A 19523-nucleotide genomic window follows, 5' to 3' on the forward strand; every position below is an offset into this window, starting at 1 on the left:
GGTTCACGTGATATAATTAAACTGTTTATTTACTGTTTATTAATATGAGTCAGGTGTGTTTTCATGTACGTTCTTTGATTCGACGTAATTTATAAATTTCATCACTTTCCCGAAGAGCTGAGAAATAGACGCGAGTTTTTTTAATTTTCTTTTCCTAAAATCCTTATCGCCGTCACCTCGTTTCCATAGCGATAGTAAGAATGACAATTTCATTATCAGTCTTGGTACCATGTACCAACGCTTAGAAAATTTGCTTTTTCTGTTTACTTTCGCTGCTACAGAAACGTAAATTTCAAGATGCAATGGTTTCCGCCATAGCTCGGATAAATGAGAAGCTCTTTACGGTTTGATAATAGGCAAACAAAGCCACACTCCCTTTTCATCCGCTAATTTATAATAGCTATCAAACGATTGATTCCTGACAGTTGAAGCGTTTACGACTTTTGACAACCCACAGAAAAAGATAATAAGCACGCACGTACATCGATCTTGTTCAATGATATGAAGGTTGTTTTGTGTTTTGGTGCCTCAGCCCTCGAGCGCATAACAACCGAAAATCAGTTCAAGCAGAACAGAAGATTCGTATTGTCCGTTGTAAAATCGTAATCACATTGGATAAAAATTCATGTCCATAATCCAACTAGTTTGATTAATTATCAATTCAACGTAACGCCAAGATGGAGCCAGCGGTAAGGTAAATTAAAAACTTTAGACTAGCTTATGTTAATAGTTTCTGTATTTTAAGCTTCTCTTAAGCCCGATTCCAGTTAAAATGCATAAGCAAAAGAACTAAGCTTCATTTGAGCTTTGAACACTTCTCCGTTATATAGAGATAAATTATTTACAAGCTTCAGACTTAAACTGTAACTTAACAATCTCTTGTGGCTTCGATTCCCTTGACCTCGATTTATCGTGAAAAAAAATGTGTGCAAAAAATTGGCTTTATATACGACAATTTTGCAGCCGGTCAGATCCAGTGTTGCAGATAATTGTTGTTGTGGTGCCTCGTGCCACTTGACTTGCCCCGCGGTTCTGAAAAGATTTTTTATTTTCATCCAAACTGCGCCTGGAGCCGCTGATTTAATTTTAGATGTTATGATGAAGAACTCTAGCATCTTAAGTTTTAAATTTATGGTTTTCTTTGGGATTTTTTTTTCCATCCCTCTGCGTCGATACTTTCATTCTTTTCAGGACGGTTTCTTAACCAATTTGTGCCAGTTTCCATTTATGATATTATTAAGAAAAATAGATTGATTTGAATTGAAATATACTGAAAGACATTAAGCTTTTTGTAATAAGCTGATATGGCTGATAATTCAGCATTTGGTTTGCAAAAGATGATTTATGTAATAAATACTAAATTTCATATCGGTCTTGTGAAAATCTTTGGGAGTAGTGTAGCACAACGTTGCTGATTTTGCGCTCTTGTTTTTATATTTTTATTGCGCATCAATAGGGGGGAAATTGGTTTTGTTGAAAGACAATGCACAGCACTTACGAATTTCATTATAGTAGTGACAGAATTAGCAAACAACAGAGCAAGATCATTGAAATAAAATTAATTGAACGTACTGATGAGTAACTAGGTTTCATTTTTCTTTTCCATTACGCCACGCGCGCTGCCTGAGAAATCACCCAAACCAATTTCTTTTGGCAAATGGTTCTTTTTCTATTTTCTATTTTTTTTTTAAGCATTCAGCAGAAATGTCCTCAAAAGTGTCTTTCCTTCGTCATAGGCTTTTATGATAGCACTGACTGTCACTATTTAAAAGAACCGGCTTAAAATTATCCTTCTTAGTTACCGCTGTTTGTTGCCATGGCGACTAAGCTGACTTAGCCTTATAAGGAAACTCTTTACCACTTTTTTCCACTGTTCTTTTTAAACATATATCAGGAATAGCCAGTCAGTTTTAGAATTTTGCAGGCCTTAATTACCTGCATTTACCCCATGAATTATTTTCACTGATATATCATCATCTGTGATGCATTATTTAATAGCTTGTTTTGGCCAGAAAGAGTATGAAACGAATACTAAAGATGCATGTCGCGTTGTTGATATATCGCTCGTGTCAGGTGTGTCAGTTCATATCTTCGCGGGTGACCATTGGAGCTTTGCCTTGCAAAATAACCTAGAGCTACCTAGCTGTGCGATTTTAATTGCACGGAAGACGATTGTATTATACTTTAATAAGAAACTGAGAATGTTTATGAACTGCAATTTAGATGTATGTATATCTGTTTTCAATGTGTATAAGTGGATGAGAATCTTTCCCTGGCGACAACAGATTCCACCGGATTCCAACCTTCCACAAGACTGAGGGGCTGAGTGTTTGTCCGTCTAATTGTAATCAAAGGTATGCTTTAAGCCAGAAATTTGACTTATAAATTTACTGAAAAGTTGCTTGCGCGAAACAATCGAATAATAAACAGCCTTACAGGAAAGCATTGCCCACCCTTTGCTAGTTTACAATTGAACCGTGGTCTCACATAGTTTATAGGGTTTAAACCATAGATTCTGACTTTAGAATCACCTTCAGTTGTACAGCACAATAAATCGCACCAAATGAAAGCACTGATCAATGCCCGTTTCAATTAGATAGTCACTTAGGTCTCATTCAAAAATTAGAATCACCTTGCACAGTGTAATAAACAGCACCACAGGAAAGTAATGCTTTGTAGCTTTCACTTAAATGACTACATACATGCATGGTTAAGAATTTGTTCAATCACTTGCAAGACCATGCAGTGAAGGATTTGTTCAATCATGTGCTGTCTCAAAAGGTTCTGAGCCGACCCTTCCCATCATAAAACAGTACGATAATGCTCACCTAGTTTCATTTGAATGCCCGTGACAGCTGCCGCGACAAAGTTTAGGATTTCAGGCGCCAAGTTAAGAACAAAAGGGCTTTAAGACTTGTACAGCCTATGGGCAAATCGACCTCAGTATCAGAATTAGCATTCGGTTTTAGTCTATACTGATGTATTTGACTAAAATAAAAAATGTTTAGAGGACGCTTAAAACATTTTAGGGCCGATTTTATGTCGACAGCAATTACAGTCAGTCTACAAGTTACGTACAAGATTGACAGCCAGATGGCAAAGTGATATCTCAATGTTTAGTTTGGATACGGCTATTATCTATCTGTCGTGCGATAAGACAAATGTCTGACGGGTATGCCATGATTAGATTCAAAATGCTCTGTATGTTTCATTTTCGTGGTTCATGCGTAAGGCTATCGTTACTTCTGAGTTCGGGTGCCCTAAGGCGTAGATTATATTTGGAATCGCTCAATTTATCTTTTCCAATTGAGTGTCAAAACTAAAAAGTAATTACTCTGGCCAATCGCAACAGATATAAACAACACAAGGAGCCAATCAGAAATTGAAGCAAAGAAATGTAACTGGCGCCAAGCGCGGGAAAAAGGCGTGCAGCCAAAACACAATTGGTTTTGGCTTGGATTCCCATTGGTTGAGAAAGTGGCGCGACGATTTTGTTAACCGATCACAGAGCGTAGTAATGCAAAACCAAAACAAACGCGAAATTACTTTCGACATTCATATTGAAAACCGCTCTAAAGTTAATGACGAATTATAAACAACATCATTACTGCATACTAATAATAAAATTCAAGATTGTTTAAATCAACTATCGATAAGAGGATTTCCTGTTGTTACTTTAAAATCCTCACCGGAAAGGCATTAAATTTGGACCGACATCACAGCTAGAATATAATATTGTGCAGCATAATGAACAGTGCAACAGCAAAATTAGGAACGAGTGCTCAACAGATCAAGTTTTAGTTAGACTATACCATAAAGCTAAGTGCATGTTTCCAAGTTAAATAAAGTTCAGTTCAGTTCAGAAAATCTTTGACGAAAAAGAGTTGCTTTTGAAATTTGAATGGTCACTCTTCAGAAAATCTGCAAATTCAAACATCGTAAATCATATAAAAAGCTTAAGCAAGAAAATTACCACAAAATACTTTAATTTTAATGGTCACAATTAGGGGAGGACATCTTCTCAAGATTCAATCTAAATTTATGAGGAAAAAGCTTATTATTTTCAAGCCGGATACTATCGGAAGAGTTGGCCGTGGATACATGAAGGTAATGAGCCGGCAGGGTGCAAATTTTCTTTGAAATGTTTCTGCCCATAACAAGTTAAGCAAAGTTACCGGAGGGGACAAAGCAATGATCCTTGTCAAAGGTCTATATAACACTACATACTGGCAAACAGTATACATGATTGGATATACTTTTGAATTTAAAAAATAAATGTTCCACTTCCTCTGTTTTCGTGCTTTTTTAAAATTTATTTTGAATCCTCTTAATTAAGGTAAAAATAGTTGCGGCAAATGGCAGTCAAATTTACTAATTTACATTACTTCGATTTTTCATTTCTTCGAAGATAATTAAAGTAGCTAAAATTAATCACATGTTGATCTGAAGGGCCGATCGCGGCTTTTTTTTTTTTTTTCACTTAAAGCTGACGCACAAACGCCCACAGTACTCGCGTTTTTGTTCATTTTTGACGCGAATTTCCAGTGTAGATGGGTATTTTGTGTCATGAAGGACTTTCATTGGTTCTAAGCATGTGAAAAGTTGACGAAAATTTGCGGTACAAAGTTCTGAAACATGGCACAAAATGACGAAAATTTGTAGAGGAAGGTAACGCATTAGCATTTCTCGATCAAATGCTTAAATCGAACGAAAACGATTTGTCTATATTAAAAAATGCACGTACACGGAAAAATCGAAAATCGCAAGCCGAATTGCCGGGATTTACTGCCGACAAATGAGAAATAATCCGAATAACTTGAAACGAATTCATTCACCTTTTAATTGTTTCTTTTGTTTCAGAAGAAATGTAATTACTTTACAATATTTTTCATGGCACAATAAGTACCTTTCTTCATTTTAAAATGATTCACCTGTCACCTTGTTTGTAATCATTATTTACAGAATTCGCAGACGGCATTTAAGCTGTGATTGACAAAAGTCTGCGGAAGACAAATCAATCGAAAGTTCAGTGGGAAATGTTGTTCACGTAGCAAGTGTTGCTTCCATCGAAAGTGTTCAGGGTCAACTTTGCATTGTAGAAGGTAAGCTGGAAAACTAATGAGATGGTGGCTTAAGACCTCCTATGGCATTTTAGCTCCGTGGGATACGGAAAGAACCGAGCAAGTATAAAAGTAGGACAACAAGAATATCGAGAGCTGCTGTGATTTAACACAAGAAGGCAGTAAGGTAACCAACAACAACATAACGCCGCGGGCAAATTAGTATCGCAGTGGTTTCTTCGTCAACTTAGAGTGAAAATTTCGACACTCAGTACTGTTCGTGATTTTTTGGTACGAAATTCTAAAGAGATGTACCATCGCTTATAAAAAGAGCTCAGTTGAATAGTGGTGAATATCTAGAGTACTCTCAAGATACAAGAGCTGAATTTAACAGAGGGAGTTCCGAAAAATTGAGGATTCTTCTTCGGCGAGGTTTGGACAGGCCTGTTAACTGGATTGCGCCGGTCGCGGCTGAAACCTTGGTTAATAACGAGACAGTGTTAACCGTTTGACAAGTGCGAGTTATAATTTGAAAACTAAAGGTTTTGTACTAATAACTGAATTGCCACAGATAGCCAGACCACAAATTAAGCGCACAGGAAAATTCAAAATAAAGAAAAGCGTTGAGCACTTTTTAAACTGCTGTACGCTGAAGAGTTTTCGGTTCTTGGACCAGTTGTGAGGTGCGTGGACTTCTGTTGCAATTAAATGACCTTGCTATCTTAACAATTGTGAATAAACCAGATAATTCTATTATCAGGGGTTTTATTCATATCAGCACACTCACTGGAAGCGTGAATTTAATTTTATAGAGGTGCCAACTGCCGCAATGTTTTTCGAAGGCTACTGGTTTCACACAAATCTAACAAGCATGATATTTTACGTTTTCATCTCGATGTTTACAATCTTTGGAAACGTTCTCGTGTGCGCGGCATTTGTTAAAGACCCCTATCACCAGCTGCGAACCTTACAGAATTATTACATCATTAGCCTGGGTGTTTCGGATCTTTTGATGGGCCTCGCCGCCGAAACCCTGCTTGTTGCAACTTACTGGAACAATAGCGAAGCTGTTTTCCGCGCTCATTACCTCTTCGCCATAATATCGGGAGTGTCATCCTTGTTAAACATGGCTGCGCTGTCCATTTATCGCTATTTCGCCGTCAAAATGCCGCTTAATTTCCAAGAAGTTATGACTCGCCGGCGGATTCGGGTCTCCATAACAGTAATATGGATTTATGCGATTCACTTCACCGTGTTACCTTTGGCTGGCTTTGTGGACTCAGGATTTCAGATTTATCTGTACGCCTTAGGCTGCTTCTCGCCAAGTGCCGTTATCTTCATGGCGTATGGCGGCATTTTTAAATCAATTCGCGGTCACACGAAAACACTCATGAACGGGCCAATGAAGGGAAATACGGCGCTAAAAAACGCCATGGCGAGGGAAAAATCTACCACGAAGACTATGCTCATAGTTCTGGTTGTTTTCTTTTCGTTTTGGTTTCCATTCTTACTCGTGGATTTGATCATGGTCCAGTGCTTCAGCTGCAGAACGTTCTCCTTTCACGTTGCACGCGACGTAACTCTGACGTTAACGTACTTCAGCTCTTGTGTGAATCCACTCCTTTACGCATGGCGAGTTAAGCAATTCCGTATGGCATTCATTCGATTACTTGGATTGCGGAAAATTGTACTAAGGCGCAGCAACTTGGTTCAACCATTAGATACTCTCCATTCGCACACTGACCATTACGCAATGAAAACTTGTTCCTCTAACTCTTGATTTAGTCACAACTGGAGCATCCTCGCCTTTCTGTGCGAAGCTTGGAGCGGAGCTTGTTGTCCGCGCGGAGTGGTCGTAGAAGGAGCGGGGCGAAGTTTTCGGCGGTGGTGTCACCGTTCAAAGAAAACTAGAACGTCGGCCAGAGACAAAAGAATTAATTTTCAGTGCTTGTTTTTCCCAGTATGTTATATTTCTACGCATGCTGTTTGTCCCTTTTGAAACAGTCAAGTCAAGTCATCCTTATTTAGGTAGGGTGGCCTTTTCAGCACTAGGCTGCTATCAGAAGAGGCCCTGTTTAATTTATGACTACTACAGATAAAAGAGCATAAAAGTAGAAAGTAACAAGCCCTGCAGTTGATTGTTAGCATTGCTCAGGGCCCGGTTGTTAAAGGCTCGATAAGCACCAATCCTGCGTTTACTGTGAACAACATCGACAAGTTGTCATGGTAATTACTGGCCATGGGCTAACCCGAATCGTGCTTCCAACAACTGTACTCCCGCCCAGATTGCCACGTCACGTTCCCAGTAACTTGAAGCTCTATCCGGGAACCATCATTCAAAATAAATGACGCAAGCGCTTACAGATCATACTATTTGAATCTAGCCTCTGTAAAGATTGTTCTTCCGAAAAATAATTAGGAACTACAAAAGGGAATAAAGAACAAAAGTATATAGTCACCAATCAGGTAAAAACCGTAAGATTCCAAATTCCAAGTTTCATATATTCCTATCCACCATTTGAGTCACTAAAACCCTTCCGATATAATTACAAGCCCTTCTGAAAGAAGCCCCATGGACTGTTAGGGTAAGTTATTCAGTTAGCTTTGTGATTTATGGACGGTGCTTCCTTTTATTACTGCGCATACGTTCTGCGCATCTCGGCTTGAAGATGTGAGAATCTAACTTCTCAAGGAAGATGCCAAGTAATACAAAAGTATTTTTGTGCGGTTCATGCTCGACTGTGCGGGAAAAGAAGATCTTAGAAAGGGTTTTTGGAATCCAAAAAGAAAATTGGAGGAAACCATGCATTTTTCAGAGATAATTAAGCTTCAATTTGGAAAAAAATTGCCGTCCATTGTTATGTATTTTAACACTTTTTGGAATTATTGTTGCTTTATTTTCTCTGAAAAATGCGAGGTTACCCCCAGTTTTCTTTTGGATTCCAGTGGCCCTTGCTAAGATCTGCTTTTCCCGCATGGTCATAAACGCCGCAAAATACCTTTGTGTTATGAGGCACCGTACTTAGTCAAGCCTAATTAACTAATTTTGAAATGCGAAGTTCTCTCTAAAAACAAGTTAGCCTGCTTGTCGTTTTAGGAGACGTCTACACGCAGGCTAAAAACAAGTCAGCATAGAAAATAATCTCCTATAATGACCTTTCAACTAATAGAAGTTCAGGACTTGTTTATATTCAGTATGGATCCAATCCTGGCTTGCCATAATTCCATGGCATTTAGATTACTTCGTGTCTCACCCTGTACAGTGGATTATATCTTAAAAGTACTTTGTAATTATAACTTTCCTCTGGAAAAGCTGAATAAAAGAAGTATTAAATGATGAAGTCACAGAACGGGTGTAGAGCAATAGTCTCACGGTATCGATTTCTAAATACCGCACCCGTATCTATGAGGTCGATTTGAAAAACGGGTGTTGGCTACACAACATGGAAACGAGGCGTTTTGGCTTATTTGCCTCGTTCACATGTTCGCGACTAATGGAATGTGTTCTACCACCCTCGTTTCCAGGGTTCTCTCTTTTCCTCACTCTTTCTTCCTTCTTCTTCCTTCCTTTTTCGAGGGAGGAAGAGAGAGGACCCTGGAAATGGGCTTGGCCGGTTCAACTACGGCTGCCACTCTTTTCTACAGAAATGCCATGCATGCAGCAGGCTTCGCCAAAAGTCAACACAAAGTTGTGCAAAGTGGATGCACGTGCACTGTCACGGCCTCCTGTAAACGCGAAAGAGGTCTGGTTCTTGCCTCGGTTTTGCACAGAGCTATTTAATTTTGAACAGCTTCAGAAATAGACATGAATGCCCCTTCCCCCGAGCGCCGAAGAAATCAATAAATTAGGGAAGTAGTCAAAATTACTATACTCGAACAGGACCCACCAAACCACAAAATAGATTGTGGTCTCTGACTGCATCCCCTTCCTCAATCTCAAAGATGGTGTCTTTATTGCACTGCCACTCCTCCATACAGCATTAAAAAATGACAATGAGATTCCAACCTCGCTTTTCTTGTTGATCTAGTAATGCTGACTCATACTAGCTGAATATTTCTCTGTCAACTAAAATTTTAAAGCCAATAAAATTGTTGTTGCCAATGTTCATGAGATAGGTGGTGTTTTCGATCGGTCATTCAGATTGTTAGAAGCGTAAGCACTGGGGTCGAGAATGCCCCTACCCCAGACAAGGTGGGTCCTCTTCGAAGACACTTGTTATGACCAGTTCCCTCAAGGTTAACTTTTTGTGTTACTAACCGCGTAGTAAGGTATTACATGTTGCCCACTGATTTAAACGAGAGGCTTCGAAATGTTGTCGGCAAATGGTACGAATCTCATCTACTTTGTTTTTCTCGAAACGAGATCGGTAGCTCTGCAGAAGTTAATTCCAACTTATCAGTGGCATTTACGTTGCGGTTAGCGACATCCCAGACTCTCAGATCCGGTCTCCTTACATTTTAATGTTCCAGACCACGCACGCTAGCCGACCGAGGACACTATAAAATCAAAATGGTTGAATTGCCAATAGGTTGTTGGGCAGACAGCAAGCTAGGTTAAAGCAGATCTGAAAAATTGATGTGATGCTTTCCCTTCCTCGCCCCTCTGCATTTTTAATTCTTAGTGTGCAACCATTTCCACCCTGGCTATTCTTGTTCATCAGAAAAATTTTAGAATAATTACAAATAAAACAACACCATTATTTTTACTTTGGATTCCATTTCGTTATATACCTTTATGTCTAGTATACTATTTTGAAGACTAAAGCTCCATTTACACTTGCAAATTTTCCTTGACAAGTTTTTCTTATGAGTAGTGTAAATGGAAAAATATGACAAGTTTTCCTTGACAATTGTCCATGCCAGTTTTTGAACAAGGACCCTTGTCAGAGAAAAACTTGTTGAGGATGATATTTGCTAGTGTAAATTACTTGACAAGTGCACTTGTCAAGGAATTGCGAAGGCCTTATGGAAATTTTGGTTCCTAGGCCCTTGCGTGCTCCGCCCAACATGGCTAAATGTGTTTGGAGGGATCATGCCATTTCACTGCTTTTAGAAGCGCTACAAAGTAGAGAGAGCTTATGGAATACAAAGGCTGCTTCGAAAGCACAGAGAATACACCTCTTTTTCATTTCATAACCTGCCTGTATCAGCAAACCTGCTGCGGCTCCAAAAACAAAACGCTTTTGTTGTTCGCTTACTTAAACGGCGCTATGTTTTTTGTTTTTAATTATTACAGTCGAATCCCGATAACGCGAACCCTCAACGGAAATTGAAAAAAGATTCGAGTTATCGGGATTTGAGATCAAATGACTGGATATAAGGAAAAAAAACCGGTGTTTCTATTACTTTGTATTTCTATTCATACGGTGTACATTCAGATTTAATTGAAGAGAAGTCGAGTGGAAATGGAACAGTATTTCTAAATTAATCAGAACTTAACTTAACGTATTGACAGACAGGGTTCGAGTTATCGAGGGTAAGACCATATAGAAAATGACCTGAAGGGAAACGAAAATTGCTTCGAGTTAGTGGATGGGATCGGTTAGAGTTATCGATGGTTCGAGTTAGTGAGGGTACAATTACAGTAAATGTATGACGGAAATCCAGGGGAAATCGATTTTGGTTTGAGTTAGCGCGGGGTTCGAGTTAGCGAGGAAGTCAACTGTATTATTATTTTAAGGTGGAAAACTTGTTAACGAAAACTTGCGCGTGTGGGACAAGTTTTCCTTGACAAGTGGGCTTGTCAAGGAAAACTTGCTTGTGTAAATGAGGCTTAAAATGCAATAATCTGTCGATTATTTGATGGTAGTGATGATCAAACGAGCACGTACACATTGTTTGTAGTTTTTGCGTGGTTGATAGTTTTAACTATACAATTCATTACAACTGTCCGATCTCAATTCAAATTTTCTCGTTAAGAATTTTGACCTCAACATGACCAGCTAAATTTTACCTCTTTTTAATAGCGGGGCATTTTATTTTACATTCAGGAGAAACTTTCAAGTTTTCCTACCTTATAACTTGGCTAAATTTGCAGTTTATAAATAGACACCGAAATTTCTGTTGGTTTAATTGTACGTCATATTTCATTGGCGTCACGCGTACGCTGACATGATTCTTGTACGATACAGACTGTTTCCATGATATCAGCTAACATTTTCAGGGTATGGGAATATATAACAATATACGGATTAATTTTGAAAATTGGACGAGCGCGTGTATTTCAAAAAGTTTCGTTTAAATTTCATCAGCGCGTGTTCAGGGTATGAGATGATATTGCATAAAACTTACAGCTGAACGGTCTTTTAGAATTACAGATGATTGATTTCTTAGCTCTTGAGTGAAGTTGTCTATTGCACATCTTAAAATGATCACTTCTTTAAAACAAGCGGACTGTAATTATTATTTGAGCCTTCAACGGGCACACACTCAACTAAGAAGGTTCCGCACACAAGTTTTTTTTCCTTTTTTTTTTTTTTTGCCTCAATACGGATATATTTGAAAACCGGGCGTCTTCAAAAACATTTCTCTCCATACCGTAAATGATCTAATAAAAGCCAGGGGCGTTTATTGAATATCAAGGGTCCGAGGAGGGCGTTTAAAAGATAAGAGGCGTTTAAAAGAGAGAGGCGTTTATTCTAATTTCTGTAACATGGTAAACTAAATACGGTATTATGACATAGCTTTAGAAGACTATCTAGTCAAACGTGAAGTAGACCTTGTAATTCCGGGATGCTATAATGCTAGGACAAGCCGAAAAATAATTGCTGATATCCTAAGCACAGAAATCAAGAACAATAAAGAGCACTATCCTCACTTTGAACTGGAAATTGAGCAAGACGTAACTAGCACACTGGTGTTAATTAAGCAAGAACGCAAATAAATTAATTGATTGTATTGTAGATCTGTTTCTGGTGGTTCTCCGGGAAGGGGGCGTTTGTTAGAGAGGGGCGTTTAATACAAACTTGTCACTTAGGGGGGCGTTAATTAGATAGGAGGCGTTCATAAGAGAGGGGGCATTTACTGATTAGATCATTTACGGTAAGCGTTTGCTACCAGCAGGTGAATGATTAAAAAAAATCGAGAATACAAATTTGCGGTGGCCCAAGTGTTGTGTTCATCTAAGTTAAGTGGTTTTTCAAACGTTAAAACTGGCTTTTTCCGACTGTCTTGCTTGAAGTTCTATTGTGAGGTTAGTCTAAACAACGGATGTCTATTGTAATCTTAGTGTCCGTCGAGTCCGTTTCATGGTCGAGATTGCTTTGATTATTTCCCATTTTTGCCTTCTTTTTCTAAAGAATACGTGCTTTGGGTACTAATGAAACGCTACATTTTTCCGATCAATATCATTCGATGTTAGTTGAGTGAAAGGTATGTCACAGCTATTAAACTAAAATAGTACTCATTTTCAAACAGCAACGCCACAAAATTAAAAACGTTGGCAGCAGTTTACCTGTGTCATGTGCTTGTGTTTTTATATCTTCCGTAAATTCACAGTTCTGAAATTATTGCAACGCTCACGTTTTTCCTTTTTTCATACTTCCCTAAGAAGTATGAACTACGGAAGAGATTTTAAGGTTTATTTATAGCTGAATTTTTGAAAACGGACCAACTCAAAACGTGCTTCAGTGTTTGAGAGTGTGGTTCGTAAATTCGCAGTTCTTAAATTATTGTAACACTCGCGCTCATCCGTTCCCAATGAGTATTACGTAAATAAACGAAATCTCTTGGACGTATAAAATACGGGAGAGATTTTGCTGATTTTTTTTTTGTATGACTTGAAATGGGCCATCTCAAAACATGCTTGTTTGCCCGGAGTGCAGTTCGAATCGTTTTCTCTCGTTCAAACACTCTCCAAAGTGTCCAATATAAAAACAACAGCTTATGTACTGTCTTTTTCCCCTCTCCTCTTTCTTCATTCTCGTGTCATCTCTCTCTTTTGGCATCTCTCTCATCAAACTTTTGGCACTAGGAAAAGGATTTTAAGAAAAAAAAAATTGGAGGGATGTAGCTGTGCCAGAAAGCGTCTAGTCGTGTTTTGAACTTTCCATACATTTGCCTACATCCCTCCAAGTTTTTTCTTTCTTAAAATCCTTTTCCTGGTGCCAAAAGTTTCCAATTCATGAATTTTTCACGAGAAACGATGTTTTATGAACATTGTTTGACATCGGATTTCCATACAAACACTGTTATTTCGAGCCTGTTTGCCTACTCGTCAAAATGGCGTCGAAAACCGTGTTAAGGCCTTTTAAGGCCGACATTGAGCAAAAAGTTCTTTACCCGTGCAGGCTTCCCGTTCTACATCTTCTGTGTCTTTTATCAAACTTATTTTGCCGCTCAACTTTCATTTCTTTACAAATTTTCTAGACTTCATCTCCGACTGACCAGTGATCTACAAGCAATTAGTGTGTGAGCAAGCTATTAAAATATGAACTTTAATTAACAGTGCTTTTACATAAAAAAATGGCCAGTAATCACCATGAAACCCCATTCGCACGCTAATCGCCAAGGAAGGGATGAATATCGGCAAGGATGATTTTTAATTTCAGCAAGCCTGGCAAGGATGAATTAGGTCACGTAAATTGTGTAAGCCTGTCTTGTCTTGTAAAGTGTTTGCTTTTGGGGCCACATTTGGACGCAGTGTCCTTTTTGTCAAAAAAAAAATCGACAATCAAAGTAACACCTAGCTATTTCAATTTGGTAGTGTGTGTAAACGTGCTAAATCTTTAAACACGAAAGCGTGTGTAAAGACTTCCCCCAGGTAATTTTGAATACAGTCATAAGACTGACCTCAGTAAGCGCCGGTCGCATGGATCTGTTGCGGTAAACACTGTCGAGGAGGAATCAGGAAAATTGACTGCGAAAACAAATCGAAAGAAACAATACATGACACGCTTTGAAGTGAATATATCAAGTTTGTCACTATGATGAATTAGCATAAAATCAACTGGCCAAATTGGCTTAGTGTCGAGCACTGGTGGTCGCCCTTCGGCCGAAAAACATGAATCGGCCAGCCCTGTGCACTTGCTCCTAGATCGTTTTCTGCATGCCCTTGCCCTTTTAAAGGCACTTTAATTTGTGTAAGCTACAATAAAGTTCGATATGTTCAGATGCTTTCACTAAAAATTTAGTAGAGAAAATTTTAGGAAACTGCGAAATCTTACTTGCCGAATTTACGAGTTGTTGCTACGTGGCTTTCCGAAAATGCTAGGCGACCATATTTCGCATTTTAACGATGTATTTGCTCCTCAGCTACAAACAACGAAAGGACTAGTTTCCCAGTGTTCAAAACTTACGATCGAAATTTGAGGTGACACTTTGCCGAAGGAAACGTTAGATTTTCGTTACTACTAAATCCGAATTTCTGAGACAATTAAGGCCATGCATCGGAACTGATATCCGCATATCCACCCGGCTGAAATAAACAGGATTGGCTGGCCCGTTTTTACTGTAGCTGTTTCAGTGATCGTAGCCTGGTTCAACTAAGTATACGGCCAGAAAAAAGGCGGTAAATGGTAAGAGGTTGCAAATCCCATTAAGTTTCGTCTTGGCAGGGTAGTGGCGTGGGGTGGAAGTCACGGCTTCCCGTAAACTAATGCTAAAAAGGATTGCCTGTTTTACTGATTTTGCTTGCACGAGGCAGCCGCAGATGACGGTTCACATGTTACACAAAGGTCCACGTTCCAAGTAAACAAACTTACGTAACACGACAAGAAACAAATTTACAAACGAAAATACTTAACGAGAGAGTTTTCAAATGCGCAAAGCTTTTGTTTAACCACATGACAATGTAATACGATGGTTTTGTGTTCTGCTGCATCGCCGACGAAGTAAAATTACTTGGAATCCGCTCAAACTTTCATCAAAATCAACAGCAGATGTTCATTTATGTAAAACCGTGCAGGCTCAACAAAGATCAAACATTCTGCGGGAAAATATCTCTATAGAACTCTATAACATTGAAGACCGCAATTCGAAAATAACTCACTGAGAAAAACAAATCGGTCAGTAAACTTCCGCAGTCGAGTAAATTTTACGTGCATACAGGAACCTCAATGTTAATTAATTGTTCATAAAATGAGTTTCATCTTACTTTTTTATATGCGTAAAAGAAGGAAATTAATTTGCGTTATTCAGCAAAGAAAATTTCAGAGCACGTGCACTTTGGCATGACGCTAAATTGTAATATTCTAAAATAAGGTATAGCAGTGTATTTAGACGTCGGTACATGCACCCACGTTTAAAATTCCTCGTGGTTCCCCCAGGCAAAATGCCTTCGAGTATTTATTCAAACGAAGAGATCATTTCAAATTTAAGCGTCATTTCAATTACTTTAGTAACAATGCTCTTTAAGGTCTCTTCAGGTCATCGCGCGCTTTGTCACTTCGCGTGCACACCAGCCCAGTCAGACTTGTCAAAACCTTTGCAATTAAGTTCTGTCTTCTCCTGGCCCCAGTTGTTCAAAGGCCGGATAACTTTATCCGCTGGATAAGGCACTATTCAGGGTCTAAAATATACTTCACGTAAAACCTTTTCCAAGGTTTTCGTACACTCCCAAACTTAAGTGTGGTAAGAGTGTGCATATTCGCTTGCACAAGAGGAAATACTGAAATCTTTGCACAGATTGGAACTGACGGATAGCGACTTATCCACTGGATAAAGTTATCCGGCCTTTGAACAACTGGACCCTGGACAACTAATCTTGTAAATGCAGCGACAATTTGGCGACGAATCTGAAAGTGATCATTAAAATTCAAAAAGAAATAGTAATAGCCTCAGGCATTCTTAGGTCTATTTTTCTCACTCGATAAAAACAATATTGATCATTGATCACGTATCATCTCGTATAAAATTACGCTCTAATATCTGTTGAAAACTAAAATGCTTGCTTCGTGGCCTGTAGACTTGGCCGCGCGATCTACCCTGCCGCTTTGGCAACAGGGAGGAGTGACCCGTTAGGGTTGTTTGTCTCGAACGAGGCAGGTCTTAGTCTTGAATAGGACTCTTTTATACAGTTGGCTTGAGTTCATACTAAGCGAATGTCTTTAAAAGGGAGAAACACTTTCAAGTTACACTGTCAGCATCTACCTCCCCTCCCCCCTAAAAAAGCCTTAGCGAAAGAATACTTGTGACTGTAGCGTCTTCCTGAGAGTGACTGTCTGTATATGGTCACTTCATAAGGCATGCTGAGAAGTGTCTCAAATAGGGTAGCAAATCAGTGGTGAGCGCATTCAGTCACACTGGCCTTCCCTACCAAACTTCCGTCGGATTAGTATTAACCCCCTCCCCCACCCCCGGGGTAATTTAACACGCCAGCATGTCTGGCTGCTCTGACACCGAAAGATGAAAGTGATGCGGCTGGTATAACATTTATCAAGTTAATCGAACATTTTTGCGTTTGGCGTAATTAAAAGAAAGATATTGCATTAATTACTGGCTTTGCTTGGACACTCTTTACAAGGGAGAAACAAACAGCACTTGTTGAAAGTGTGTTAAAAGTTTGGTCTTTCACGAAAACTGTTTAGCCGTATTTTTATGTGTTAAGTTGGCGATTTAGAGTGATAAAATGTCAGTAAACTTCGATGAATCTGTCATTGGGATATATGGATAAAACGAGTTAGTGACCTTTGAAATATCATCTCAAAACATTCATTATTTTGCATAAAGATGTTGAGCACATGATTGGCCCGGCTAACTCAGCAGGTAATAGGATCACAAGAGTTTTGCTATAATTTGTGTCATTATGCGATCGATAAACTATAGCGTGACTCATGATCAATGCAAAGGTACAAAATATTATTATGCAGAAATACTTAAAAAAAATAATTATTATTCAAAGTTTTCCCATGTAACAGACAAATTATACTTAAAGGTTAACTCTTTAATAAAACTATTCTTAGAACGCTCAGTATGCGGTCAATTTCAGTCTTAGTTGCCCGAGGTATGTATAGGATACAATTTCAGAATTTATACTTCGTCTTCTGAGTACTTTTCAAAATATTTTTTCTCCCAGTGATGTATTTCTGCCCTAACTTAGTAATTACAATATAAATTAGCAGGTACCTTCATAAACATTACACAGCGGTTTGACAATGGCGGAGAGAATTACTTATTATCACGGTGGAGTATTCAGGATTCACACGATACTGAGCTAGTAGTAACAGCCACTGTTAAATGAATCTATCTTCAGTGCTATTAAATTTCCATTCCTCGCTTCTCAAACATTACAAAGCGTTTTCAAAATCATTCAGCGGAATCACTTATTGTATTTCAAATCTCTTCAGGATTCCACGAACCCGCACATCCGCTGTCAAACGAGTCTGCTGCCCTCAACCCTACCAAATTTACAAATCCGTTCTCCAGTTTGCAATCCTGCGTCTTTTTCTGCTCTAGATCGGGGGCACCCTCATTGACCTTCCACATTACAGTCCTCGGCCTCCGTTGAGAAGAAATCTTCCCTATGCGAGCCACCTGTAGGAAAGCTCTCCTAAACGACTTCATTCGCCAAGCGTAGATAACGGGATTTATCCCGCTGCTGAAATAAACCAACGAAAGGGTGATGTCCCGCGCGAGATGAAACCCATCGGTCCTACACTTTGCGCATTGCACCATAAGAAAGTCAATACTAAGAAAGGGAATCCATAAGGATAGAAATACTATAAGAACCAATAAAACCGTTCGCGTTGCGGCTTTCTCGGTCCGGATCGCGTTTTTAAGAGGTAAACTTCTCTGCTCCCCGAGGCGCGCGATCATGATGGTATGATGGCGTAGGGCACGGTACACCATGAAATAAGCGAATATAAAGACCAGTGTTGGAATCACGCAGCCTAAACCGTACAAATAAAGTTGGAACGTTTCGTCTCTCCATCCCACTACAGGTAGCAAAGCGTAGTGAAAAGAAATTCCCCAGATTACTGCAATGCTAATTTTGACGCTTCTCTTGTTAACAATGCTTTGCGTCTGAAAGGGTCGTTGTACAGCGAAGTAGCGGATTATAGAGAGCGCTGTTATATTCAGCAGTGAGCACGACGCTGAGATTATGGCGAATAAGTAGTGAATCATGAAGATAAGATTCTTGTTCTCCCAGTAGGTGATTACGAGAAGAGGTTCCGAGATAGCTCCCATGATCAAATCCGCAATCCCAAGGTTGAACACGTAATAGTTTTGAGCCGATTGAAGTTCACGGAAGGGATCCTTCCAGTACGCCACGCAAAGGAGTAAGTTGGCGAAAATCGTGAAAAGCGACACGGTGATATACACGACTATGCTAGGAAGACTTGTATGGAACCAGTATTCATCGAAAAACATCGTATGCTGCGAAGACATTTTTGACACGGTCCCTTCAACTGACTATTCAAGTCGAAAATTATACTGAATTTTCCAGCAGGCGAAATTCCCAACCGACCGGTCTTCGAGTTGGCTTGAAATATACAGCTGTATTGAGTTAAGTCATTTTATAATGAACGATGAGCTATCAGCTGGCTTTAGAGACCTCCAACCGCTTTGTTTAACTTTGTTTTGCGTGTGCATCACTGATATCAACAGCATCCCACGAATATTTGAAAACACGCACGGGCTTTAAATTGATGTGATACGAATATCGCCCAGGCAATATCAATTACCATAAAATCATGTTTTTCTTTTCGCAACCGCATCAAAACACTGGGCCTGGCTGCGCAATAAATGCACTTGACATACGATTTTCTGTAGCGTTAATGAAAGGAAAATAATCCATTGAAGAGTCAGTACTTATGAGAGATTGGTTCATGGAGGGTTATTTGAATCAGGCTTTTCTATGCTATTAAATTTTACCGGCTTTAATCGGCCCTTTCCAGAGAGTATTTATAAGTCATCGATCATTTTAATAGCGACCTTAACTAGAAGGAGGAAATTTCGAAGAAAAAAAAAACTTAAACTGATTTTCAGTGTTATAAGATGGAACTTCAATGCACCATTTAGCAAAGTGTATATTTTAATTCAAAAATGAAATATTCATAATTTGCACTTTTCTTTACCAAGTAAAATGATCTCAACGTACAGCACAAAACAAACTTTCCAATTTTAACCGTCAGAATTTTAGATGAGGTATGATGATTTGAATACGATTTTTTTAAAAGGGTGGAAGACATGTTTCTGAAATAAAACCGAAACTCTCACACAGAAAAAATATCTGCGGCCGAGGTTGGGATTTGTTTCTCAAATTCAGCTGCAGTTTCAGATGTGGTTTCAGACAAAGCGATTTAGTTAAAACCTGAAGAAAAAGTCTAATAAATTAACAGTGTTTGTTACTGATGTCTGGGCAGTAATGTAAACATGTACACGTCGCGGGATTTTGCAGGGACATATGTAATCTCACTAAATACCAAGTGAGAACGTGAGAGAGGTATAAATTCAGAGCGTGGCCAGGTACTGTATTTACACAGCTCGTGTGCGGAGGCGGTAGTCATAAGCGGGTTGGGCCTT

General features: G+C 39.0%; 3 protein-coding genes across 6 annotated transcripts in view; 1 reads left to right on the forward strand and 2 right to left on the reverse strand.

Moving 5' to 3' along the window:
* LOC146479689 (uncharacterized) overlaps positions 1-13109 on the reverse strand; it is a 132884-nt gene extending 119775 nt beyond the window's left edge. Inside the window, exon 1 of the mRNA XM_085110537.1 lies at positions 13021-13109. The gene's annotated coding sequence lies outside the window, so the exon portion shown is untranslated. The remainder of the gene's footprint in view (positions 1-13020) is intronic.
* LOC146479696 (alpha-1D adrenergic receptor-like) lies at positions 234-8169 on the forward strand. 4 transcript variants are annotated; one of them, XM_085110520.1, is made up of 2 exons: positions 234-694; positions 4963-8169. In XM_085110520.1, the coding sequence occupies exon 2, from the start codon at positions 5890-5892 to the stop codon at positions 6838-6840; it is 951 nt and encodes a 316-aa protein (XP_084966646.1). In that variant the 5' UTR covers positions 234-694; positions 4963-5889; the 3' UTR covers positions 6841-8169. The 4 variants fall into 4 exon arrangements, with proteins under 4 accessions (XP_084966646.1, XP_084966647.1, XP_084966648.1 ...); XM_085110521.1 differs by having other exon boundaries at positions 234-587; positions 4972-8169; XM_085110522.1 differs by lacking the exon at positions 234-694 and adding an exon at positions 1371-2354.
* Positions 13110-16513: 3404 nt separating the features above from the next.
* LOC146479697 (5-hydroxytryptamine receptor 2C-like) lies at positions 16514-18649 on the reverse strand. The gene has a single exon (XM_085110241.1). It carries the CDS (start codon positions 18384-18386, stop codon positions 17331-17333), a length of 1056 nt encoding a protein of 351 aa, XP_084966367.1. The 5' UTR covers positions 18387-18649; the 3' UTR covers positions 16514-17330.
* Positions 18650-19523: the final 874 nt, after the last annotated feature.

The sequence above is a fragment of the Pavona decussata genome, unplaced genomic scaffold, assembly GCF_977016875.1.
Source record: "Pavona decussata unplaced genomic scaffold, jaPavDecu1.1 SCAFFOLD_58, whole genome shotgun sequence".
Classification (NCBI taxonomy): Eukaryota; Metazoa; Cnidaria; class Anthozoa; order Scleractinia; family Agariciidae; genus Pavona; species Pavona decussata.